At 37.6% G+C, this 27,917-nt stretch overlaps 1 protein-coding gene across 1 annotated transcript; it reads right to left on the reverse strand.

Annotated features, from left to right (window-relative positions):
* Positions 1-23,976: 23,976 nt before the first annotated feature.
* On the reverse strand, positions 23,977-26,284 carry LOC137956654 (transcription factor bHLH30-like). The gene is made up of 2 exons (XM_068804228.1): positions 25,398-26,284; positions 23,977-24,705 (listed from the first exon to the last, which is right to left on the reverse strand). The coding sequence occupies exons 1-2, from the start codon at positions 26,022-26,024 to the stop codon at positions 24,259-24,261; spliced, it is 1,074 nt and encodes a 357-aa protein (XP_068660329.1). The 5' UTR covers positions 26,025-26,284; the 3' UTR covers positions 23,977-24,258.
* Between the last annotated feature and the right edge of the window lie 1,633 nt (positions 26,285-27,917).

The raw sequence follows: 27,917 nt of genomic DNA on the forward strand, positions 1-27,917 counted from the left end.
GTCTAAAGAAAGCCTGGCCTGCAAGTGCAGGTTGACTAACTTCTTCCTTTTTTGCCCCTTTTTTCCTCGCTATCGACCGCGCACCACTCAAACCAGAACTCCCTCTCGTGTCTCCCAGTCGAGCGGTAAAAAATCACCTCCGTCGAGATTTGATTCGTCCCGTTCCGACTTCCGAGTGTGGGTATAAACTAAAAGATCCTTTCTTGTCTCTCACGGTCTGGTCAGATTGAGTTTGAACAGAGGAGGAAGAAGATGGACGCTTTGGTGCAACCTGTAATGAGGGACGAAGTCGGAAGTCGCCATTAAATCAGACTTGTTATTTATCCCTCCATTAAGCTTCAGGGTACGTCTGTTTCGCTGCCAAACCAGTCATGGTCTCCCGAAAAGCCGTTGCCGGATTTTTTTTATTTTTTTTCTGCTTCGTTTATTACTCCGGGAGGTCGGAGCAGAATGAGATGAAAACGCACCGAAACGCTGATTCGGCTAAAATGATTTGAGAAAGCGAGAGGTTGGAATCTCTAGTGAAGAATCATTTAACTGATCAAAGGTATCCATCGATGATAACCTTTAATGTTTTTTAATCGGAATTCTGGCGTTTAAAATGAGGAGTTCTTTGTTTTCCGGCCCCTTAAAATATTCACGACGGCAGCAACTTGAACAAAAGTTAAATTGCAAACTGCATGTTGCAACGCTACAAAAACTGGTTTTGTAACTTCTCCCCAGACCCAAGAGGGAATATGCGAACACAAAATGCTACTTTTTTCTCGGAAATGTTATCATAGATTTCACGGAAGACCCAACCGGACAACCCTTCTCTGCCCTGGTAATCTGATACCGGCGCGTTCATGTTCGGATGCCAAGTTTTCTCTCGCTACGCTTCGGCAATCGGTTTGAGATTGCCCACGGACTGATCAACTGGGGAGAGGCCTTGACAGAGTTCAGCGGTCGAAAATTCGAGCTTTCGGCGCGATTTCAGGAGATTTTACTGGGGAACTGGTAGTGTTTGATGTGAGCTTAATGATATTATACAGACTCCATTGACATTTATCTTCTTTTAATAGCTTATCGCTCGTGTGTTATTAACAAATGACTAGATTTCATTCGCTTTCACTATCATTACGCCATAAATTGTTCATACGTCCTAGAGAACGGGACGTACTCTTGACGACATCTACATTTAACAACGATGGTCGGTAAAAGCTTTAACTGTGATTTAAGACTTGGTACTCCGACGATATGAATAAGACCAGTTCAAACTTCTAGGGTTTGGTTTAAACCTTTTTTTATTTTTTCATTTTTCTTACGTGATAAAAACTAAGGGTGGCATCCAGCGGAGCCTGAACTTGCCTATATTTGAGCCGAACTTGATTTAAATATTACGAACTCGAGCTCCAACCACGCCCAACCTCGAGCTTAAAATTGTTATCGAACTCGAACCCAATAATTTTAACTGAGTTCGAGCCCAGCTTGAACTTCAACATTCATTTAAACTTCAACATTTAAATTTTTTTAAACTTCTAGGGTTTTGTTTAAACCTTTTTTTATTTTTTCATTTTTCTTAGATGTTTTACCTAGGGGGGGTGGCATCCAGTCGAGTAAATTGATCTGAATTCATAAATGGATAAATATTTTTCTTCTTGATCCATTTATAATTGAATAAGTAATGGATTTTTATTGTTAAAAATAATAACAATTTTAATTATATATTTGAATATATTACAATAAGTTAATTTTAAATATATATAAGTTAAATATTAAGTTAATTTAAATAATTAACATATATTTTCAATTTAATTTTATTTCAGTTACTAGAGAATTGAATTAGAATTTTAAAATTATTAAAAAATTGTAACTTTTGGGGAAAAAATTCACAACTAAATTCAAAAATACTAAACCTATAATCAATATTAATGAAAAATTGAATCCCAATTTTAGAGCAATTCTAGATACACGGTCCCTCGTAAAAGTATGAATGAAATAACCATTTGTGTGGTGAGTGACTTGAAGTAATAGAAAACTTAATACCAATTAAGGAGGGAATACCGAAACATAAAAATAACAAAGCAAATATAGATTAAGCCTGTTAACTCTAAAAGGGAAGCACAACCATTGGCATAGTGAGTTGGGAATTGCTTTATTATCATATTCCACACCATAAATTGGCCTACTATGGAATATGATGTGATACTCTAAAAGGGAAGAGCCATCATGATAGAACCTCCTCAAACAAATCACGTAAATTTAGGTATAACCCTTGGCAACCAACAGAACATTATAATAATTGATAGAACCCTCAAATTTATATTTCACTAAAAACACCCAATGACGACCAACTACAGTCCCTTTAGTAGGTAAAGTACAAAGCTCCCAAAGTGTCACAAGAAAGCAAAACATCCATTGCATCTTTCTACTCGTTGCATAACAATGCCCCCTACACAAATCTAGGAAGAAAAGTAGAAAATAAAGACAAGGCAAAAACACAAAATGAAGAAGACAAATGAGCAAAAGTAATCTATTCTGTTAAAGAATACCAAGTACTAGGAGTAGAGAAAGCAGCTTTACACAAGGAATTTGGAAGATGAAGATCTAAAAGTGGAGGAAGAGAACTTACCAAAGCCATAGTTGAATGGGAATTTGCAAAACTAAGTATTTCAGATACTTTACGTTCAAGAATCAATGTATCTCAAGGTCTAAAGCTTCAAAACAATCAAGCCCACTCAAGACCTTAAGCAACATTGAAGGATATCTCTTGAAAAAGTAACCAAAAGGAAGAAGACAACGAGAATACTAGAGTTTAAGTATAAAAGTCATACGTCAAAACTCGATCACAAATGTAAGAGAGCTTTCCTGACTCCCTTTTTAAAGTACAATGGTGTATATGGAGTTTTAGGACATACATACCATATAAATATGTTTAGGAACATCATATACATCCCTTAGTACATGTGAGAGCGCTTAGACAAAATTATTCTCATCCTTTGAAAGTCAACTAAGTTGAAATGACACTGGAATGATTGACCATCCAGAAGTGTGCAGGTCAATACTATTAAGCATGATCGAACAACCATAGTCAATTGATCGGTAATTAGAACATGGCCATATCATGCAATAAAGTTTGATCAATCATCCCATTTGGATCGATCGATCAATACTACCCAAACAAGTGAAATTCACATGGAATGATTGATTATACCACATGATTGATTGATTAGATAGAATATTAGCTGCCAAGAACATAAAGAATGATTGATCATAGAAAGTTCATTGATTAATCATACTTGCATTGTACTGGAAGGAATATTGATTGATTTATCATCTCTTGACAATGATTGATCAACTTAACTTTTAAGGACCTACGGTAATATATTGATCGACCAGTCTATCGATCAATAAGTCACATCCTGACACAGAAAGAGTCATTATGATCAATTGATCGATCAATCATTTTATAGTGATTGATCAATCAATGGTCTTATTTTTTCAAACAGGAAAAAAAAAAGCTAGTTTGGCTTGAGAAAGTTATAAATACCCCACCAAACCATGTGGAGGGAAGTTAATGAGCATTTATTGGCAAATCCTTTTAGGTTTTATTTTCAAACTTGCAAAACTTCTCAAAAAGTTCTTTAGAGTGAAAGAGTGACCCTTAGCCTTGAAAAATTCACTACTTTTTCTATTCCTTTCCTTATATTGAATACTAGACAAGCTCCCTCACTCCACATTGTGCTCCTAAAGAAGTTGAAGCTTGGATCTCTCAAGGAGAAGGAACTCTCCAAGTCAAGGGTATAAGTTTTCCTTTCTTTGATTCTACTTTGTGAAAGGTTCATCTAGAACCTATTCAATATAGATATAAAGGGCCAACTAGAGCTAGAATCTACCCAATCTCTTGGGGAGATTGTTATTGTATAAAACATGTATTGAGCTACACGTGGCTTAAAGAGACCAAAATATCTGTGTAAATTCCAACTATTACAACTTTGAAATAGTAGAATTTTCTAAGCAATGGTTCTTGGGCGGTGAAGACCAATAGGGGAACATCGACAACAAAAAATATCCTTATTTTATGTTGTGTGAATGTTTATTTTCATTGAAATTGTGAATTTGTATGACTCTTCATTTACACGTCTTACATAGTTTTTAATTTAAAATACTCAATTCACCCCTAACTTGAGAAGCTACCTGGGCAACAACAAATACAAGAAAAACACAAAGGTAAATTAGATAAAGGAAACAACAACTGAAGAACACTAAATGCAACATGTCGATTGAGAATAGAGTAAGGAACCATGTTAATAAAGTAACATATTGTAAGAATCACCTCACCCCAAAAGGACAAACGAGCATGCCAATGAAAAAGTAGAGGACAAGTGACATCATGTAAATGTCTATTTTTCCACTTAACAACCCCATTTTTGTGGGGCGTCTAAACACACGATTGTTTGATGAATAATACCATTTAGTGAAAATTGACCAACAAAACGAGAGTTCATATACTCAAATTCATTATCAATATACAAAAGATGAATAAAAACACTAAACTCAGTTTTTATTTCTCTATGAAAATGAACAAACACATAAAAACTTCTTATTTTTTAATAAATACACCCATGAAACTCAAATACAATCATAAATAAGAGTCACAAAGTATTGACATCTAGAAATACTTAGAACCTAACAAGGACCTATACATCGGAATAAACTAAACAAAATGGAAAACAACTTCAATGATCTTTTCTACACGAATAAGAGAAATTGTGATGTTTACCCAACTGACTTGATCACAGGTAAATTGCTAACTAGACGAAAAAAGAAGGAAAGAACTAAAAAACCTTCTCTGCAGAGGGATGCTTCAGATGAAGGTGCTAGTCATGAGCAAAGGCTGAACTAGCAAGAGCAAGTAGAAAAAAATAAAAGGACATGCATTGAAGGAATAAAGTTCACCTCACTCATAAACCATACCAATCACCTTTTTCAATTTTAGACCATGAAACACACAATAGGAAGGGAAAATGTAACAAAATAATTTAAATGAGATATAATTTTACTAATAGATGATAAACTCACAGGAAAGTGAAGAACATAATAAGTAGATGGTAACAACATCGAAGGAGAGGCATGGACTAGATATCATTCATAATGTTGTATTCGAAGGAGAGCTAGAGGGGGTCAATATGAGTATTTTTTGTATTCAATAGGGTTAGGAAGAATTTTTGAATCTCGGGTGCCAAGATTGAGGAAGCAAGGGGGCACACCTTTAGGGCTACTTTGGCATTTTTATTTTAAAAAGTCAAAGTCAAAGTCAAAAAGTTGATTTCCTAATTAGTAGTCTTAGTTTTGATTTACATTCTTAAGTTAAAAAATCCTTTAGTTTTAGACTCTAGACTAGTTGTTGTTTAAGTCATAGTTGAACTAGGAGTTTCTATTTTGTATGTATTGAATTCTATAAATGGAATCGGCTAGACTAGAGCAAAATTATGCCTAAAGTCTTATTTAAATTTACGTTTTTCTCTCCCCATCCAAAATTCGTGCTCCACTCTCCCTCTCTTGTCACTCATCCTCTAACCATAATTCTTCCTTTTCTCTTCTTCTTCTCTTCCTTAATCGATAAACTCTTTTCTTCTTCTCCTTTTTCCCTCTTCGTTAATTTTCAAAATTCTAACCCCCTATATCTTCTCTCTTTTCCTCCCACGTGCTCTATCCTTCAATTGCTCTTTTCTCTCTTCTTACTTCCTCTACTTCCCTACAATTGTCCTTCCTCTTCTTCGTAACAGTACTCTCGACTTGAAGAACTAGTGCATAGGCACCAAGAAGTGTAGGAATATCCACATTAGACAACATCTGAGCACAAATACTCAATTTCTGGTTCAAGTCTATGTAAAAATCGTGTCACATCAAACTCAAATTGTTGTTTTCATAGCAAAGTATCCTTTGTAGTATGAAGATGATAAACTCAAAGCGTCTGTAATAAACTATTTAATTCACCAAAATAGTTGGTCACTATCCCCCATCCTCGTTGAATACTTGATAATTTAAAGTGAATTTCTTAAATCTTGGAAAGATTATTCTCATGTGAATATGTAGTTTTCAACACTTCACAAATCTCCTTTGCAGTGACAAATTATAACCTAATTCTAAACGGTAGAATCCATATTGTTTATTAACCATGATATGACAATCTTTCTTTCACACTTTCGACACATTGAATGGTGGATCATCTATTAAGATATAGTGTTTCTCCCAAGCTTCAAGAAAAATTCGTACACTTGGAACCACACCAAATAATTCTTGTTATTCAACTTAGTAGTAGTAATCTGAACATGTATTAGCTTCTCCTCTACACCATCTTGTGCATTGCTTGACACTACCTTTGCTGAACTAGAAGAAGATATCATCACTATGCAATGATTGATCAGTCACCCCAAGTTGATCGATCAATCACTTGAACCTTGATCGAATAACGATTGAACATGCACTAACACACTAACTCATCACCTTCTAGATAACTGATTACACACTCCAACACTCTCTGTTTGATTGATCATATTCTTGATTTTATCGATTATTAACCTTCAATAATCATAACCTTTTTAATAATCGATCAATGCAGGGAATCAAGAACTTCGGGTTTTCTAAAATAAACCAGAAAACTCTGTCACTTCAACATCAATCACCCAAACTCATAGCAATACTTAATCCATTCACACACTACTCCAAAATCCCATTGGATAGGGACCTAAAAGAATAAAACATCAATTGAAAATTACAAAACTGAATTAACTGCTTGGGCCAATCAAATTGGCAAGATGTAATTGCATCCAATTCTGTACCAAACCCGTCCAAAGCACACAAAGATGACTAAAAATGACTTCCCTAGAGTAAAACCATAAAAAATAGAAATTAGTAGTAGAAAAGATTGACAGAGAAGGCAATGTGTCATTCTCGTGTTAGGATTAAAAATCCCACTAACTCAATGTTTATTATGTTAGGAATTAGACACCCTAATTCCAAACTAACGAGAGAAATGATAATAATCGCAAAAGAAGAAAAAAACAAGCACGAAAATAAAACAAGATTTATGCAAGTTGACTTTAAAGTGAGACTACGTCTTGTCTTTTGCCCCTACAGTAATCCCCTATGAAGATGAAATAGTTTACAAGAGAAATCGTACACACTCATAGGTATTTTTCTCTAACCTCTCTCGGGCCGCAACTCAAGATCTTTCTCCAATGATAAACCCTAATAGCGGCGCCCCAAATATAAAGAGAAAATTAGGGCAACCATAATACAAGAGTGAAATCCCCAAACTGCCCTTAATGAAACAACAATCAATATATCTGCATATCGACTCTCAACATAAGGCGTTGATTAGGTTCCACAACTTAACTACAACTACACACAAAAGATACATAAATTCTCTTGGCTTATTTCAATAATTACTCCTAACATGAGCTACAAGGCAATAAGTGGAGATTGAACAAAGGGTGCATGCATCAATATGAATTGAAGAGGTAAATAGAATGCATGTAATGAGATTATAGAAGAACTAGCATTGATGTAAAAATCATTCCAAATTTTAATAAAAAATTGTAATACATTCGCCAAGAGGGAATTTTCCTTCTAGCAACTGCCAAGAAACAATATTAATCTTGATGGGGGTGATAACATCCAATAATACTAGCGCAAATATCTGATATGCAATATAGTGTCCGATGAAGGTGAAAGATATTTGCCCTAATGGAAATCGATTCGTCAAAGGTGAGAGAGATTGTTGTTAAAGTTGTTTATCAAAAGACTAGACTTGTTTTAACACAAATGTAGTTATCGTATGAACTAGCATGGTATGAAGATTTTCTCATAAGTGATAATTGACAAAAAAAAAAAAAAAGAACATTGATGCCACTACCCGAGATTAGCTTAATGTCTCATATTGTTGACCACCCTTTTAACTTTCATGAAAACTAGACTTTATTCTTCATTTTCAAACGACACATAGAAAAAGAAAAGAAAAAAAAATGCTTCTCCCATCCTTTGTGAAGATTAGAAGATTGGTTCTCTCTTAACCACTTAATTAAGATTAGACCACCCACTTTTTAAATTGAAGGAGAGCGGGGAGAGCCGACAGACCACTCTAACGACATCATCACATCACATATGGATAAGAGGGAGGATCACCATGCCCTAACAATAGGGGAGTGTCCCCCTCTCCCTCCCATCAATCTCATTAATAAGAAAAGATCTCGAGTTTACTTGGTTAATTTCCTTTTACCGACTGAAATTCGAGCTAAGGGGTTGATCCGATTCCAACTTCAATTATTGTCCCACAATCAGTCTTAAAGATTTACACAAACACAATGGACGTACTAGGAATTTAAGTGTGGGATTTATTAAAACAAAACATATAGAACCTCTAAATGAGAGGTTATGATTGATCTTTTTGAATAAAACCTATTTATCCTTGCATCTATAGGATCTTTTGGGAGATTAATCACAACCCTCTATTTTAATGCTTTAAAACTTTTTTATTTGCAGCAAATCATCGTGATTGGGATAAGCTTTCTCTAAGTAGCAACCTTCACTACAACTGTAGAACCATGGCAGCCTCTTCTTAAGTACGACGTAGTAGTCTTTGAAACGAAAAGAGAGAAACATTAATTAAAACGGAAGGCAAAACCTGTTTTGGGATTTTCAACTTAGTCATGATCTTGGTATCCCTTCAAGAACCAAACCATTCGTCAGTTTCCGTACCCATCGATGGCTATAAAAATCGATTTCGTGAGTGAAGAAACCTTTCCAACTAATTTGAGTTCAAATTCCAAATCCTAATCTCTGATTGAGACCTTTCGTGACAAGGAGTCCTTTGTCCATAAACCCAAGTCTTCTTCTTTTATCGTCTTAGTTCCCTGCATCATCAGCATTACGGTCTCCTTCTACCCCTCAACCTGAACCCACAGCAGAAAATTTATTTTGCAGGGTGAGGTATGCAATTATGTAGAGAGCGACGCAGTTCAATTAGCTTCGTGTCTACGCCAGTGCATACTCTTCTACACCAATTATACGGAAACAACAAAGTCAAATCATGACTAACTTCTGCCAATAAAGCAATCTTTCTTTAACCGGTAAAAATCGGAAAATAACGGTGAGGACTCTTTAGAACGGAGGTACGTAGCAATAAATAACAAGTTAATTAACAAGAAGAGACGAACAACGTCGTGAATTAAAAACAGCTGCTGGTCCCTGGTAGTTATAACCCTTGAAACATCGGTACCCAACAATAGCTAAGCTTCCTTTAGAGACGTGTACGTAGGAAGCGCGTCATTGGAACAAGCGTCCTCTAACATAGAACCCATTCCCCTCGGAAAACCTTATCAGGTGTTAATAAAGAAAATTAATTCTCATTCGTCCATAACCTTAAAGACATCCAGCGACTTCTAATGCTAAGCAACCTTGGAAGTCGGAAGTAGGAACTCAGCGTTCAGACTCCGGAGTAAAGACTGAGGAGAGAGAAAGAGTGAGACGGAAGGAGCTAAATAGTCGAATTCCCGGCCTTTCCGCTTCTCTTCCTGCTAGGCTGCAGCAATATATTTCAGGCAGTTTCCGTCCCGTCGCTTTCGTTGCGGCGTCTCCAGGGTCCAGGAGGGTGGGACGGGCCGTTGGAGGACGACAATCAGATATTTATTTATTTATTTATTTAAAATAATTATTTTAGAAAAAACCCTAAATTAATTATAATTGAAACTTGAATGCGGAGAGACAAGCGGGGCCCACAGGCGGAGTCGTACGATTGACTGGACTGAACTTGTTGATGAGGCGAAGTGAAGTGAATACTGATATGGATGGATTCCGGGGCCCACATCAACCAATCAAAATCTAAAGGACATATCCACCTTATCATGATAAAACTGGTGGGTCCCAAGCCATGTGCATTTTAAGAGATGTCCAATTAAAGCTTTACAAACTGGAATCGGTGGGACCAATCTCTCCCCACTGCGCTTCCGCTTTACAGATGGATCGTCTATGATAGCGCGTTGTCCAGCGGGTCCCAGAGTGACAGGGATAGCCACGTGGACTCTGGCTGACATGGCTTGGGGGCAGGCGGATGAAGGGTTCCCCCACCCCTCCCCTCCAAGGGCCCAACAACCCAACAGGCCGCACTCGTGTCTTCTCCGCTTCTCCTTGCTTTTGAACTCACATCGTAGTTCATGGACTGCGTGCGATTTTAGTTTCAGTTTGGGCCAGAATCGACGAAGAAAAGATAAAGGAGATTTGTTCTTCATGATCTTCCTTCAATGTGATCAGTTTTACAAAATCCAAACCTTCATGCAGTATCCTTTTATACGTGTAATCTCCGCCGTAAATTATGTCCAAGTAACGACACAGTTGCAGTACCAGTTGCTAAGTTTGGATTTCCATTTTGTCGCACCTTCGAAGGCTAAAATGGCCGCAGGAGGGTTGCGCTCGGCGACAAGAGTTCCCCTTCCTTTCGCCGGGATTCCCCTTACACCGTTACTCAAACATGTCTACCAAGACTCGGCAAAACAAGCAACAGATTCATCTAAGAAACTGGTCTATGCTGACAGTAATGAACATGGACTTTTCCTTCCCCTTAGGTAAGACACAGTGTACGCATCTCTGATGCCAAAAGCCTTCTAACTATTCACCTCCTCATCTGTAACATATTCTTTAGACTGATTCAGTTCCTGAAACAAACATCTTCCAGTAAATCTGGCAATCCACCCTTGTCTGTCTCAACAGCACGAATTCGTCCTCTAGTTATGGCGTTTTAACTATGGGCATTGCCTGTCTGGTAGCTCGGATTGTTGTGAAAAAACATTCCGACTACCCAATTAAGAAACGATACTTTAAGCCCACACCCAGTGATTGGCCCCTCCCTATTGCATCCATTATGGTTTACGAGTTTGATTCAATCATATGGATCATCTGTTATCAGAATGTTTCTCAATCCAGTACAAGGCCCAATGATGGGCAAACATTCTATTCAAGTAATCACTGGAGAAAGTTTTCCGGTTAAAAACTTTCATTAAAACCTAATAAAGACTATAATTCCCTATTTCTTCTCTTGATTTTCAAAGAAAAGAGTATAATGTTAAGCAAGGTTAATGGATTTGTCATCGGCTCGTTGTCATTAATCATCGTGCTTGTGTTTTCGATCACCCTTCTTTGTAAATTGGATTACTTAGTCCCTTCACTGGATACTAAAGAAGACGTACTGTATTGTCTACAGTTTGAAATCCCTGCAAAAGTTTCTGGTAAAGGCTGCGGTTGCATTTCCAGTGCACACGAATCATGGTGATATATGACAGTCTTGAACGGAATAGATCCCACTCGTTTAATTTACTGTTACTGAACCTTTTCAAATACCTTTCTGAAAAGTTTGGTTTTCATCCACCCAAGTATCTTTCACAGCTTAGAGCCGTACGTGTACTGCAAACACCTTTCGTTTTGAACAGGGGAATCATCTGAGATGCTCTTCTGGACTGTTTTCTGGTAAACACAGTTCTAATAGACTGCCCTGTATCTAAGCATCTCAAACTTTGTCTTCTGGGTACGTAGGTAATGTACTGTGGAAAATCTGGAGAAATATAGTCTAACAAAGCAAAATATGATTAAGCGGAAGAGCAAGGGAGAAGAAGCTGTACAAATGGAGTGGAATGAAGGATGAAGAGGGTTCTGAAACCAGTCAATATTGGAGCTCATCCCAGAATCTCACCTGGCGGCAATGATGAACTTGTAAGCCCAATGTCCCCGGACGCATGCCCGCCTCGTCTTCCCTTTCCCTTTATCCATCAACTTTTGACCTTTTGCATTCATTTTTCATTGTTGGTGGTCAAAGGTTTTATACCAACAAGCTCACTTTGGAGGAGAAGGCTCTTTCCTCTTTCTGCAGCAAACATGTCTTTGTTTGCATGGGGAGATACATAGGAGATTGACTAAGCTTTCCGACAAAGATAAGCAGAGAAGAGTACTATCCTTCCACTTCCATGATGAGAAATAGAAAAGCCCGGGGCTCTATCTCTCTGCCTTTAACCATTCCCCATGTTAATGAAGACCAGTTTGCTGCTGGGATACCAACACTAAAAAGCTTCATAGAGTAGGAAGAAATGATTGTTTTCACTGAAACGACCGTCTTCGTGAAGCTAAACTAAAATATTCTCAATATATGCTGATGGCTCAAGAAGTCGAGGAATTCTCTGAGGTGTTAGTACTGGCATTCTTCCATTGAAACACTGGTTACAAAGATGAAGCTTCTCTTTCTGATCAAACTCCAATGCTTTCGAGATTAATCCTCAAGAGATCGTAGGCTTAATTTAACCCGAGTGAACGCTCACCATCCACAGAATGTAGAGATTTACTGTTTCAGAAAATATCAGTCTCATCATCTGTGGCTATTAATCCACGCTCGGAGCTGCTATCATGTTGATCGTACATGCTGTTCCCTCTCTCTTTAACATCCATCAACTTTTTTCCTTTCTGCTGCACTCTGGAGTTTAGACCTTAAAAAATGCCACACTTTTAGGCGAGTGGGAAAGCTGTGGCAAACTAAATATTTTGTCGAATTTGAGAAAACTCATGATTCTCTCTCCGCTGACCCTTTCATTGGAAGTTCGTTTCTAAGATTTGAGAAATTAGGAATTTTCATTACTTACGTTGCCAGAATGGATGCTTTGCGAATGAATGTGAAGAATTCCTTCTGAATAATATAATTTTGTTCTAAACAAGATCAGATTTTCCAACACAATAAGGGTTTAATTCGTATAATGATCTCCAACAATTCCCTCAACCTGTGGCTGGCGTTTCATTATTTTCCGCAAATACCAACCACCCAGAATTATGACATGAATTGGGTCGCAAAGCGTTCAAGAACGAAGATAGCCGCATTCAAACTTCAAGAAAGAAAACATGCGGTATCTTTACGAATAAACAAAGTTAAACCGCAGTTGCTTCGGAAACACGAGATTTTTTATTTTTTTTCCCTTTCAGATCGCCTTTTAAAAAGGTTCGGCTCAAGATTCGCCATCTCTTCGAATGGATGCCATCATGGACTATCGCTAATATATAGAAATTTTTTAGTAGCTAGCATGGTCTGTTTACCTGGTTTTTTTTATGAGAATGACGTGAATCTTCCTCACGTTCAGATCATTATCTATCAATCTTCAAGATTAAGTTTAGATATTAGTTGTATCTGTCGGCAATAGCTCAAAGAAGATTGGATAACAGGGCTCAGGCGGTTCTGTTGATCAAGATGGAATGAGCAAAAAAATCTTTAAACGAGGAAGAACATGAAAACGAAGTTATTATTAAAATGCGAGGGTGGCGCGTCTATGTTGATAGATCACCCTTAGGAGGAGAGGCTTTTTGACATTTGAATGGAAATCAAATCTTGAGCCTTACCTAATACGGGGAAAGCTGCAGTAAATTATTTGTCTTCCAGCCCAATAGCTACGTGATTGTCCGACAAAGAGATGAAGCGCATGCTTCTATGAGTTCTATCTCCATTTAAATGGAAATGAAACAGAAAAAAAAATGAAAGTAACAGTTGTTTGCATCAAGATTTGTGATTTTGGATTGATTGGAGTCGATAATCAACAAGTTTCCTATCTGTTTCTCCTCTTGTAACTAACACAAATCAAAGTTTTGTGGAAAATGCAGTTGTTTTGAAATTGAACCATCCGAGCACCTCTAATCAACATTGGAACACTAGTGTTGTTTGGACAATAATTTAGAGGATAATGGATTTGATGGTTCCAATGTTTTTCTATTTGCCATTCAAAGGATTATTTGTGTGAGGTGAACTTGATTTGATTGTTCAAATGTTTTATGTTTGCCATGCAAAGGTAGCTTCATGTCACGTACACTAGATTGGATAATTCGAACACTTTCTATCTATCTTTTGAACAGTGTTTTGTGCAAGGTGTACTAGATTTATGACTGTTATTCAACATGAAGGGTAAAGTTAGTAAAACAATCCCCATCAAGTTTGATAGATCCAATTATATGTGTTTAGTAGGATTTGATGAGAAATTTCATATAGAAAAAGGATTCAATCGAATTTATTAAACCTACATCTGCCCTTTCGAAGTTCATTGTTGTTGGAGCCGAGAGTGCGGATAAAGGTGACAAGGGAAAGAAACGTATTTTGAAAAGTCCCAAGTATAAACAAAGGAGTTTGAAAGATGTTGAAATTGTTGGGTTTTCATGGATAGTTTAGCTAAGAAAGGACTTTTTGAATTGTGGACTAAAAATCTTGAGAAATACTTAAAACCTGCTAATCACTGGATCACTTACATATTTTGGAGATCTATCTTACCTAAATTGAAGCCTTCAATTTTGTTTCACAACTTTTTTGGAATGTGTCATTTGGTTGGTTGTGACTCAATTGAATGGTTTTCAATAAATGGCTCTTTGCATTTCTTTGCTCCATTTGTATTGATCATAGTACCCATTCTAGGTCTAGGGTGTTCGCATCTTTGAGTTGGTCATTCATCTTACACAAGGGAGGAAGTCCACATGCATGCAAGCCATGCAAACGGGGACATTCTCATGCATGATTCATGGCGAACTACCTCAAAAGCATTCTTGAAGAACTTCTCCTATAATCGCTCATAGAAGAGACTCACTACAACGATCATTGACTATTCAAGATCCTCCTAAAAGAACTAATCCTCAATCAAGGAAAATTTCCCCTCATATCACTCAATCAAAGGAAGAAAATCATTTATTTTTACAATTCTTCACCTAATTATATGGGTCTAAGAGAAGAGAGAAGAGGCAAGAAGAGAGAAGAAAAGGAGAAAGAGAGAGAGACCTCATGGAGAGAGGGTGGAAAAACGTAGAAAAGAAAGAAGAGAAAAAGAGAAAGAGGAGGAAAAGAAAAAAAGATCTAGGGGCGATTTGAGCCAAGAGGATAGAGGCTTGAGTGCCCTATCCCATATCTTGTGACAATATTATAGTTGTGGGAAGGTGTTTACAATTATTACATTGCCCTTCGGGCTACATCCTTCAAAAGAAAAAAAAATATAAGAGGACATACACTGGCTTGTGTAATTACAAGTCTATGCCATATCAAACGAAGTTCGCCTTATTTACTAGCCATGTCACCCCTACATGTGGATGACATTTCAACACTCTCCTCAAACTGGCGCATAAACATCATAAATTCCTAATTTTGTACATATATCATTGAGAGCCGTTGTTACTGCTTTAGTGAAGATATCTACAAGTTGGTTCTTTGTTGGAATGTAGTGCATGGTGATGTCTCCAACTTGTAACTTCATTAATGGTAGTTGACTTTGATATGCGTGGTTCTTTTATGAAGTACTGGGTTTATTTCTATGTGAATTACTATTTGGTTATCATAGAGGAGTTGCATTGGTTTCTTAAAAAGGAAAATCCAGTTACGTTAATACGGATTTTTACCATATTATTACACTTATTGCATGGACTATGTTTGACTATTTTTTACAGTTTGATATTCTGCTTCTTTTCTTAATTGGGCTATGTTTGATAATTTTTTAATTCACCAAGTGACCAAATTACCACCTACCTTTGTAAAAAATCTGGAAGTAGATTTTCTCTCATCATGTGATCTTGCCTAGTCTACATAAGCAGATCCTTCTATGTTGAATGTCCATGCTTTTTGTATAACAATCATTGTCCAGGACTCTTTTAGGTATCTTAGAATTCTTTCCAAGGCCTGCCAGTGTGATATTCGAGGATGACACATGAATCAACTAAAAACACATACTGAAAAAGAAATATTTTGTCAGGATACAAAAAAATAGATTAGGTTTTCAACAATTCTTTGAAATCTTCCCATATCTACCTCATCCCCTTCTTCCATGTGTAACTTGGCATTTGGATCCGTAGGTGAGTTAAGAGGTTACAATTGCATACCTATTTCTTCTAACAAGTCTAGGACATTTTTTTTATGTGATAAGACATCTACCTTCTGATTGCAGAACTTCTATGTTAATGAAGTATTTGAGTAATCTCATATCCTTTGTTTGAAACGTCTTGCTCAGTTCATCATTAGTTTTTCTATTTCACTTTTCTCACTTCCACTCAAGATAATGTCATCCACATATACCACTACAAGTATTGTGCCAATATGTTTGACAAAGATAGAGTGGTCAATTTCACATCTTTTGAATCTAAGCCCAAGGGTTACCTTGCTAAAATTTTCAAACCATGCCCGAAGTGATTATTTTAAGCCATAGATGGATTTTTGGAGTTTGCATACTTTCTCCCCCTCAACCACAAAATCGGGTGGTGGTACCATGTAAACTTCTTCTTGGAGATCAATATTGATAAAAACATTTTTAATATCAAGTTGTGAAGATCCCATTGAAAATTGGCTATAAGGGAGATGGGAACACATATCGAGTTCATTTTAGCAAAGGGAGAGAAGGTCTCGTCGGAATCAATCCCATAGGATTAAGTGTACCCCTTAGCAACTAGTCTGGCTTTCAAACGAGCAACGTTACCATCCACAATGTGTTTCATAGTACAAATCCCACTTACATTCAAAGAGTTTCTTTCTGAATGGTACAATCATGAGATTCCAAGTGTGGTTGGAATGCATGGCTGTCATCTCGTCCATGGTTTCTTCCCATCCTTGATGTTGTAGGCCATCATGAAAATCCCTAGGAAGAGAGATGAAAGAAATAGCTGCAAGGAAGGATTCTCAAACATAAGCCTTGAGTAGAGAAAAAGTTGGATATAGGATGGGAAGTAGATAGTCATGTATGGACACATGAGCGCGGTTCTTTTGGGAGGGCAATGGGACAAATGTCATATTGAGGACATAATGGAATAGAAGGACTAGGAGGAGAAGGACTTACTAGATGGCCAAGGTGACAATGGGAGCTAGAGGAGGAGAAGTGTCTTTTATATCTGAATGAAGTAATCAATTGTCTAATGGCACAAGAAGTCTTGGTGTTTCAAAAGGGATGTAAACCTATACAAGGTGAGTTCCGTCAATAAATGAATGGTTGATCTTAAAAAGGGTGACATCAGCGAGATAATGGTACCATGTAATCCTGGCTAGTAAAATACATATCCCTTTTGATTTTTTGGCATATCTGAAGAAGATATATTTAAAAACTCATGTATCAAGTTTGGTTTGTCCAAGAGTAAAATTGTGTATAAAGAAAATATACCCAAATGCCTTAAGAGGAAGTGGAATGATCGAACAATCAACAGTCTGATTTTTTCAAACTAGCAAATAATGGCTAGTTTGATTTGGGGAAGCTATAAATACCCCCATCAAACCATGAGTAAAGAGGTGAATGAACATTTATTGGCATCTTTAAGACATAAACCTTTATCTTGAAAATTCCTACCAAAAGTGTTTTAGAGAGAAAGAGAGAGAGTCACACATTTGAGAAACCTACAATCTATTTGAATCATCCTTGCATACATCATAGAACAAGTTGTTGGACACGAGGTCACCGTAGGGCATAATCACCACAAATGTAATTGTAGACCTCTAAAGGATGGTCTAGAGGCCCAACTGGTACACATGAATATTGTTTAAAGAGAGGGAGCCCAAAATGTCAAAAAGGAAGATTTCAAATATCATTCAAACTTCATAGATCATCCAAATCAATAAGTAGTTGACTAAATTGATCATTAACTCAGTTAAAAAATTTAAGTATTTATTTGAGATTATTGATCGATGTTTTGGCAATCCCTTTCTAAACCTAATGATTCTATTTTAGAATGTTAGAAATTGAAATGTAAGCTCTCGAGTGTTCACATCAATGAGATCAAATACAACTTCTTCTTATCTAGCTATGACTAAACCTAAGCGTCTTGGCCAATGATCTAAAGGTCACATATGTTGCTAGCCTCTAAGAAAAAAGATGTTTATGGCAAACTTACCAATTCCATTTCCTCGAAGAGGTTCTACCCTTAACAAAGGTTAGCCAATTTATTCTCTATCCTTTCGTTTATTCCTTGTGCTAGTGTTTTGCCTTGGGGAGTGTTCTTGTGAAAAATTAGTCAAATATTAGTAGCTATAGTGAGTACAAGTGTGAGAGTGTTTTAATAAAAAAAATCTATCTTTACTAGTTTATCTTAGACCTCACAAAATTATTCCAGTCTCTTTGTTATTGTCAAGTGTCATAATGTTAGTCTTAAGTAAGAGAAGTTTATCTAAGTGAGTGTTTCACCAGGTTCCGCCTCATGCATGAGTCTATCATTAAGTGTGCAGTCCCAAATGCCCTACTCACTACAAGAAAATCCATTTTGGCTAACAAAAAAACCCGCTAACAAAAATAAAATTTCTTAAAGCAAGACCTCTCCTACCGAAATATAAAATTCGCTGGGTGGGGCAAATTTTCTTCTAGTGAATTTAGAGACCACCTTTTGCTAGTGAATTCTAAAATTTGTTGGAAGAGATCTTCCAAGGGAGTTTTCCCGCTCCCAAAAAAATCTTCTCCCAGTGAATTTGGAAAATTATTTGGGAGAAAGTTGACTTATCCCAACGAATTACTAAATTCACTGGGAAAAGTAAAACCTATTTTCACTTTGAATTTAAAATTCATTGGGAGAAAAAAAAACATCTATTTGGAGGAACGGATCTTTCCCACTCCAGTTAGTAGCCCTAACTTTGGTATCCCCTTTCTTGCGGTTAAGGTAACGACATCGAGCATAGCCAACTTCCTCATTGTGATGTGCGGGGTGTATAAGGTCTGAGAATGAATTTACCCGCCTTATAGTTAACAAACGATTACTAGTGATTTTGGTATGAGGAAAGTGACTTTCAGCCTACAATCCAAATTGAGGATAAGTTTTGGAGAACTTTACAAAATTATAAATTCATCAAAAAGGTAGTTTTAGATTCAATTTATTTTTTTATTTTTGCTCTTTTTTCTTCTCCTCCTATTTTTCTTCTTTCCTTTTTTACCTTCTTCTCCATTTTTCCTTTCATTCTTTTCCTTTTTTCCCTCCATTTTTTTCTTGGGAGATTTTTCGAGTGAAATTTGAAAATTTGCTACAAGAAAGTCCCTTCTCCCAACGAATTTTGAAAATTTGTTGGGAGTAATTATTTTTCATAATTTATTTTTTTAATTTTATAGATTTTTCCATTTTCTCTTTTTTCTTCTCTTCATATTTTTTTTTTATTTTATTCTCCTTTTTCCTTTTTCTTCTTTCAAAATTTCCCTTTTTTTTCTTGGAGACTTGTCTCAGTGAAATTGTAAAATTCACTAGGAGAAAAGACTCTCTCCCAATGAACTTGTGAAATTCGTAGGGATTTATCTTTTTTTAATTTTAAAAAAATTCCTTTTCTCTTTTTCTCTCCTTCTATTTTTCTTCTTTCCTTTTTTTCATTCTTCTCCTTTTCTCCTTTTTATTCTTTTCTTTTTTTTTAATTTTTTTTCTTGGGACTTGCCCCAACAAATTAGAGAAAATCGGGGGGGGGGGGGGGGGGGGGGGGGGGGGGGGTGGGGGGGGGTTGGGAATTTCTGGTAGATTTTTTGAAGTGCTATGGTGTTTAGATTGTGCCTTTGATGTGTACATCGTCAGGTTCTTTATATATAATTAGATGATAAAGATTGTCAATTTTGTGTTATATATTGAAGGGCTATGAAATATTTTCCATGCGGTGAGGAGAAAATACCTATTGTGGAGGGGGAATACGATGGGTTCGTCACATAGATTTTCTTGTTCTTATTTATGTGTTGCAGGATGAGTCACCCTGGTACTAGGTTGGGTAGTCGAGGGAAGAATCATAGGACCATAAGTTTGATTAGGGATAGCTATAATGTCAATGCCAGAAGATGATTCAATGTAGATTTAGAAGATAAATGTAATGCATAAAAAAATACAAGCATAATACAAGTTTTAATTTTTTTCAATATAAAACTAAGACAAAGTGCAATTAGAAACTAATATAGGGTAATAACATGTTAATTTTTTAGCATAATATGAAATAATAGTTCATAACATTGTACATAAAACATAAGATGCTTAGTCAAACTTTGGCATAAGTAGTTGGAAAGTTAGAATATAAGTCCTCCTGTAATATGGGTATGTCTGCAATATGAGTAATTTTTAAAAGTGATTGTTTGTTCAAGAGGTTGTAATGTATTCACTAGTTTTTTGCAAAGTTTGGGATAACTTTTCCTACAAAAAAAATTGCACAAGTATTAAATATACTCATACAACTCTTTAACTGTCATGTAGATAATTTAGGACTAGGAAATTTGTTTACTATTGTACGTATTGTAGTTTAGAACGGTTATTGATGGATTCACATGCATCTCGAGTGTTATAGTTGTCGAACCATTCAAGGATATAACAAAAAAGGACAAAGTTGGCAGTGGGGTGGGTGGGGTTGGTTGGTTAGTGCGTGGGGGAGGGAGGAGAAAAAGAAGGGGAGGAAGGGGGGTTGAGTTTTTTTTATATTAAAAGTTAAATCTAATGAGAGATCTCGATAGGAGGATCTCAAATGGACTTCAAAGATTTGCATAGGAGGGCATCAAGACCATCCAGACCATTTTTCACTCATTGGGTGGGGCATATCTGAGGGCTTATAAGGAGTTAAAGGTGGAAAATTTCAAAGCCTACACTGAAGATTAGTTAACTTGTGCGTATCCTTATATTGAGGTAAATATTATAAATTACTTAATTAGATGTTTCTTTTATTTTTTCTACCTTACAATGTTAAGTTTGATAATATTTTGTGTTATAGGATATGTTTGATGTTGATATGAATAGTAATGCAATGTTACGAACTATCGTTCATGCTATAGTGGCTACTACATTTCAATAGCATCGGACTGCTATACACGCTTGGTATAAAGAGTGTGGAGTGCTCCACGGCACTATCCACTTTTTATAGAGGGGTTTCCCTCGAGGACTGGCAATGGTTGGGCATGAACGTGTTTCTGGAGGAGAGGTTCCAATTGGTGATTAAATTTCTAAGGATAGTGTTTTAAAATCTCAAACATTTTTTATTTTAGTCATGTCTAATTTTCGTTTGCAGAGACATTCTCAAGTAAATGATAAAAACGTTAGCAAACAAAATATTTGGTATACTACGGGGCCAAAATATTTTATGTGTACAAAGAGGAGATGGTATGTATTTAACTTTGAGTATATTTTCTTTTAAATGTACTACTAATATAATATATTTACATGCATGTGTGCTTCTAAATGTGTATGGTATAAATTGTTCTGATATTGAGTAATTTTTGGTTACTCATCCATTCGAGTATGGGTGGACTACCAGTCTAAATATTAATATGTAAGTATAATTAAATTTTAACTTTCTTATAAATTATACATCTTATTTTAAGTAAGAATGATAGTAATTGACTTATGTTATTTTTCATCACAAGAAGAGATGCAATGGTTGTTACAAGCAGCACAAGAGTTTGATGAGTCAGTTGATGAGAATACCATTGTATGTCGGGTTTGTGGAGCTAGGTCTTGGCATGTTAAGGGGTTGGGATTAGCTCAGCTACCTCTACCCAGGATGGCCCAACCATCTTTGCCTCAATCGACTACACATATAGAGGAGGAGTTGCGGGAAACTAGGATGCATTGTTTTGTGCCTCTAGATCCTCCTACAAATAGTGCATAGTTTTTTATTATTTTTGTATCATCTATATTTTTTATTATACAATTTAATTATTTTTATAATTTATACAATTTGTAAAAAAAATGGATTTTATTGTACATATTTTTTGTTATATATTTTTTAATTTCTTATTTTTAATGAATTTATTTATTAAACAACAAAAAATAATTATAACAAAAAATAAAGATTAAATTAAATATAAATTTTCCCGTACCCGCGAATTGCTCTCATCTATATTCACTGTAAAAGAGAACTTTTCAAGCCGTCGACATGGCCAAGCAAATTTTGTCAAATGAAAATATTTGTCCACTAATTATTCCATATTGAATAATTATGCTACAGTAATTTCATAGCAACGAGAGAAGTGATGTTAATTGTTAGTCACCAAATGAGGACGAAGTGAGAGTAGAAGAGGCTTGATCGATTGTCTGAAAACGAAATTCTATGAAAAAATTATGAGTTAGGTGTTATGGCTGGAAAGGAGAAAAAGTGTTTATAGGAGTACAGAATCGTTTTCGTGCCGGTCAGAGAAGAGAAGATATCGAGATTAAGAGAGAAAAGAGAATAGATAGGGATGAAGTTGGACGTAGTTAGGATTGTGAACAGAGTCTCCATGATATTACTCATTGAGAGACGTGAATTCGATATGCTTAAATATAATCTTATCTTCAATCCAAAGACGTGTGCGCAGCTTGGTTCGGGCCAGGTTGCTTGCAGTTCAGGAGCCTGTGTAGAATTCAGAACCAGAGTGTTATTCTCTTTCAATTGGTAGTAAGGAGGAATTCACAAGAGTCCTCGACATGCCCGAGTAAGTTCTAACTGATCGGGATGCTGAACCGCTGGTTTCTCCAGTGGTGCAGTTATGCTCAGTCATCTTCACTGCAACAAGAGAGGTGATACCAGCCGATCACCGAGAGAGTGGGAGAATTGAAAGAGGAGGATTGTTCGTCAGAGGGAGAAGAATCCATGGCGCAGGGAAGAGAGTGAGAAGTTTCGGTTAAAAATACTTTATATAAATTACCGAAACGATGACAAAAGGGAAGCTTAAATTTAAATTTTGAATTTCAAAATGATGCTGGGTTGAGAATTTACTAGTGTTTCAACCTCTTAAATAGAGGAAAATACGGAAGTTTCATGTGTTTGAGATGAGAAGAACTAGGAGATTTACTCTCCCTTAACCTAATAATATTACACCGTTCAGATTTACAGTCTCCTCTATCTCCTCCCTTTTTTCAATTTTCTCTTCTTCTTCTACGACGATGGTAGAGTACCAAACAACACAGAGGATTTCAGTACTCTTAAAGAGGAAAAGAGAGTTAATGAAATCCTTGTATTAGTGATATAATCGGATCCAAAACGTCTATCGATTCCAAACCCATTTAAATCCAAGCTATAAAAGAAACACAAGATTGCTTGATTTCTGCTAAATTCTGTCCTGAGATCTGTGTTTCGACAGATTCATGTGTTGCTTTAGTGGACACCTGATTATACGCTTAAACTAAATCATTCCCATGAACAAACGTTTAAGAAGAAAGTAATCACATTCTCTTTAGCTGCCTTACAAACGGCTTAAGAAATCAGAATGTGCCATTTCCGTTTCTGCTCCTGTTCCATCTGGCCCCAGTTGAATTATTCATGTTCTAGCTTTTGCAGACATTCTCTTCTTTCGTACAAAGGCATCGCCATGTCGAAATCCAGTCACATTAACAGGAAAGTCGGGCTAGAGAGTAATTTATCCAGAAACCAGTAAAGAAAAATGACTACTTCAAAGCTACCCAGCAGAGCTACCAAAAACCCTTCTGTTAAGTGATGATGAACCTCCTCCTTTAGGTTTTTCTTTTGAGAAAATATTTATTACCATTTTCTTTTCTTGAAAAAGAAAGGTCATTGTTATCAACTGATGGAAGGAGCGATGCTTGTACCGAATCATCAACAAGAACTGAGAAGGTTTGAACAAGTTGATTCTGAGACCATGTCATCGTCCCAATGTGGGCAAATTGGAGACCAAATTAATACAAAAAAGCTTTTCAGCAGACAGAGATACTTGATACATGAAAGTAGACTTCTGGGAATCGCTTGCTGTTTCAGTTCAATCAGATGCTTGCGGATAAAGAGTATGTTGCGTAAGCTTATGTATTACAGATGATCATATGCATGCAAGCTGCAAATAGAAAGTATAGAAAAAGAGAGGTTTCACGGTTGCAGATGAAAATCATGAAATACGATGCATGACTTGTATAGCATCAGAGAGAAACAGAAAGTCATTAAATGCAGTTGCATGGCTGGAGTTCTGAATCAGGCAGAAGAAAATGGAAGCAATGGACTGCAAGTTCCAAATTAGGGTTTCTGAATAGATGGTTACTACTCACGAAAACGATCCTTCCATTGTTTTGGTAAATATTCAACTACTTGTGGAACAAGCTTTTTCCCTGCAAACAAAACCAGACCCAAATCCATGGTTCTGCTTGTCTCTTTTCAGTGAAATCCACCACGTAGCTTTCCACGAAAAATACATACACACACAACAAAATAGCATGAAGGCAAACCACCAGAAAGAAAGGAGATGATGGACGAACCTCCCCTCCAAAAAACAAAGAAAAAAGCAGAAACTGTCTTTTCTTTTTCTTTTATCTCTAGGTAAAATTAGGTTAGAATTAGATGGACCTGTGTTCGAGTATGCTAACATTGGTTCGTTGCCTCTTTATACTGCCTGAGGAAGATTCATCAGATGCTGTCTTCTCCATAACTGCTTTAAGGGCCTCCTGTATGGAACTAATAGAGTAGTGATCGCTGTTCTTCGAGTCGTCCTCTCCTGTAATGAGCAAAACGTTCCTCACTCGTCCCCCAAGAGTCGTTATCTCGGCCTTGAGCGTGCGGAGACGAAGGGCCTTCAAGGTTTTGATAAGGTCGGGCAAGAGATCCGACCTATCCTCGCAGCAAAGAGAAGCCCTAATTACGAATCTGCCATCTTCGTCGGCACCATCGACCGTTAGCTCGTCCACCTCCGTCGGGACAGGCCCCGCCTCGGCGATCTCCGATGTCTGGCGCTTCAGATCTTTGACGTGCTGGATCACCTCCGCCAGCAACGAGGCCTTGTCCGTCTGCATATTTCCAAAGGAAAACTTATCAGGCACCGAACAAGAAAAGAAATGGATGACACAGATGGAAGCAGATTTTGGAATTGCACGAGAGAAAGGAATTAAAGCTGGGCGGGAAGTGGTGTCAGGCCGTACACAAACACAAAACGAGGATAAGAATGAGGCTGGAGAGAGAGGATCAGTGAGAATATATTTTAAAGCGAGGAAGTGAAAGAGGGATTAATTATCTCTGTCAGTAGCGAAGTAAAGATGAGTGGAGAGAATATTGGGGACGACATGCACGATTTCCAGGGATAGGAATTTGTAGAGACTAGAGACAACACCGTTGTCTCTATTACTGACACGAGACTCGTTTGTCTTTCTATTGCCTTCTTTCCTCCCCGGCAGGACATTTCCATCGAAACTTTTTCAGCTGCCGCGGTTCCTCTTTTTCATATCAACCAAGCCACTTTAACTCTTGCCTTCTTTTCGACTCCGCTCCTCGGAACTGTCACAAACCTTCCATTCAGTAACTGAATGGAAAGGAAATGAGAGACAAGAAGGAGCGCCGGTGGGGATGGGAGAACTTGAAGACATATTATTTATTGCATTCGGGAGGAGTCTCTGTTGTGTTTCTGTTTGAATGTAACGAAAAGAAGAAAAGAAAATATAATGAAACTAAGAATTTAAAAGCTTCCAATAGCAGCAATTGTTACCTTGGTGGTGTTTGGCAATAAGCTGCGTAATTTTGCAAGATGGGTGTTGATTCGTTCTCTGCGTCGTCGCTCCGCCTCACTGTGACTCTTGGAAGCTGCCAGGGCCTTGGCATCCATTATCTCCTGAGCAGTCATCTTACCTAACTCGCTCTGCAGACCGAACGAAGAGGAACCAGCTCGACCTCCCAGTGCCAAATGGTCTGCACCGTAGAGACCTGCCAAGCTGAGGTGGTCGGAGGAGGAAGGATCGTAAGCAAACTGCAGAGCCGAAGCTCTCCGATTGAACAATCCTCCGTATGAAGAAGGATTTGCGAGAAAATGATCATTTTCTCTTACTGAGTTGGTGATAAACTGAACCGGATTGAAGTTATGCACGGGAGGAAGAGACCACGGAAGAACGGGTGAAGCTTCAGGTATTAGAAGGCCTCCTCCTCCTCCACCAACTCCCAAGTATTGCTGTTGGTGGTGATGCTGCTGCTCTTGTTGATGTTGTTGTTGAAATATCCGTTCTTGGTAACTTGGAAATTCATGAATCTCTTGGGAACCCTCCTCTTGATCGTCCAACTTGCCACACATCTCTTGCCGTAGACACGTTTCAACCCTTTTCTTCCTTACATTCCCCAGCATCCAGTGCCCTCACCTTCTATCTTTTGCCTTATGAAAACGAAAGCTCCAGCAATAAGGACAGAGAAAACCGAGAAAAGAAATAAAGCCCGATCTAATGCGTCTAAACAAAAAGGAGAAAGTAAACCAGAGACTCCGTTTCAGATTTCTGCTAGTATTACAGTAAAGAGTATATAGATGAGAATATGAGAATCTGGCCTCCTTTTAGCAGGGTCTTGCAAAAAGAAAAAAAACACAAGGAACAAGAAAAAGCCAAGGCTTAGACGCGCGACTCCTCTTCTAGCCTTCTCTTCTCTCTTTTTATCCTTTCCCCATGCTTTTTTTTTTTTTTTGTTTCTGAGAGAGGGAAAGGGGGCCTTCTCTCCTCTGGTCCGACTGTACTCCCTTTCCTTTCTTCCTACGGCATTCAACCTTTCTCTCATTGTGTTTGTATTATAAATATACAATACTTTTCGGAGAAGCGTCGGTCGCCTTTACATAATTACAGTGAAGGGAAGGAGTAGCCGAATGGAAGGGGAGAGAGCCGACCGGGCCTGATGATAAAAGTCTACCTCGGTCAAGGCTCGTGTAGTTGGGCTGCTAATTCCACGCCTCCCTTCCTCCTTCCCAAAACCATGTAATGATTGTGTCTTGGAACGCACTCCTCTTTCTTCTTCTTCTCCGCCTCTGTTTCTCCTCGGTTTCAGAAACTCGGCCACGAACCATCCATCACGCTCCATCTCTCTTCCGCTCTCCCCAGACGTCTCCTCTTGCTCTCTCCTAGCTTATAATTTTATACCCTTGCTGCACTAATGCCATGGAAGACGGAACTGTTGATTGTGACCCACTTCGCGGCCATATTAATCCTATTTCTTTATCTGTGTTTTCTTGGATTTTTTAAGTTTTATTTCTCGTCTCTCTTTAGTTTCTGGGCTCTTAAGGTAAGATGAGCAAGGAAGAGGTCCCTCGATCTGCCTCGGTTGTTCCTCTATTCTATTCTTTGCATTTCGCAAAGAGTGTTCTGGGTGGTCACTCACATGCTCTTTCCTCCCGGTCCCCCTTCTTCCTTTCCTTTTTATCTTTTCTTTTCCTCCTTATTCAAAGATTTGATGATGCCACCACTACCACATCCACAAGAGACTCCACGTTTACGTCATCCCCACCCTGGCATGACGTTTCTGTTCTCGCACCTCGACCTCATGACTTCAGGACTGGCTGCTTTCCATTCTTCTTGGTTAATTGACTTAACCTACGGCCCTCCCTCAATCAAAAACCAAAACCCTTTTTAATCTTATTCCGATTTGCGATGGGTTTCTCACTTTCTCCTCCTTCGAACCCTTCAAAAGTCGATAAACCTTTAACAAGATACTCCATTAACAAAGTCATCAAACTTAAAAGTGAGGTTTTTTTTTCCTGAAATTTTCCTGAAAAGGTAATATCCATGTAAATCCACATTTTTTTTTTAATCTTTACAACGTAAAGAGTATAACTGGGTCGGCTACTACGCAGTCTCACGTGTTGAGGAGCTCTGTCTTCCGCAATAGAAGGCATATTTTTACTTTTACTCTTGCAGCAGCAGTCACGGCGTGGCACTCTTTTCCGAGTCTCAGACAGACCTTTTTCAGAAAGCCGGAGGAGTATCTACCAGACAACAAGTCAGCATCTTAATACCGTCGGCTGCGAAGACTGAAAAGGCGAACCCTGCTGCTTCTTACATTCTTGCTGGAATGGACTGGACAGTCGTCACTCTGGACAAAGGGATTCGGAGCTGCTGTAGGGCTCGCCTCCTTACAGCACGGACAGGTCGCCGGTGGACTGGATTGGAGTAAGATGATTGATGGCTTACATACTATAATGTCCACAGCATAATTGTGTCCAATACAGTGAGAGAGTAGCACTGGCTATTAGGTCAGATCG

Source organism: Aristolochia californica, unplaced genomic scaffold (genome assembly GCF_029961685.1).
Source record: "Aristolochia californica isolate CCGP_79_NKW_82.1479 unplaced genomic scaffold, dmAriCali1.0.hap1 SCAF_2, whole genome shotgun sequence".
NCBI lineage: Eukaryota > Viridiplantae > Streptophyta > Magnoliopsida > Piperales > Aristolochiaceae > Aristolochia > Aristolochia californica.

What these genes read in the sequence shown, in the direction of transcription:
- LOC137956654 (XM_068804228.1), bottom strand. Translation starts at nt 26,024, where the DNA reads ATGCTGGGGAATGTAAGGAAGAAAAGGGTTGAAACGTGTCTACGGCAA. An exon ending in TATTGCCAAACACCACCAAG is followed by an intron (nt 24,706 to 25,397) that starts GTAACAATTGCT and finishes GGAAATATGCAG; the next exon opens with ACGGACAAGGCCTCGTTGCT.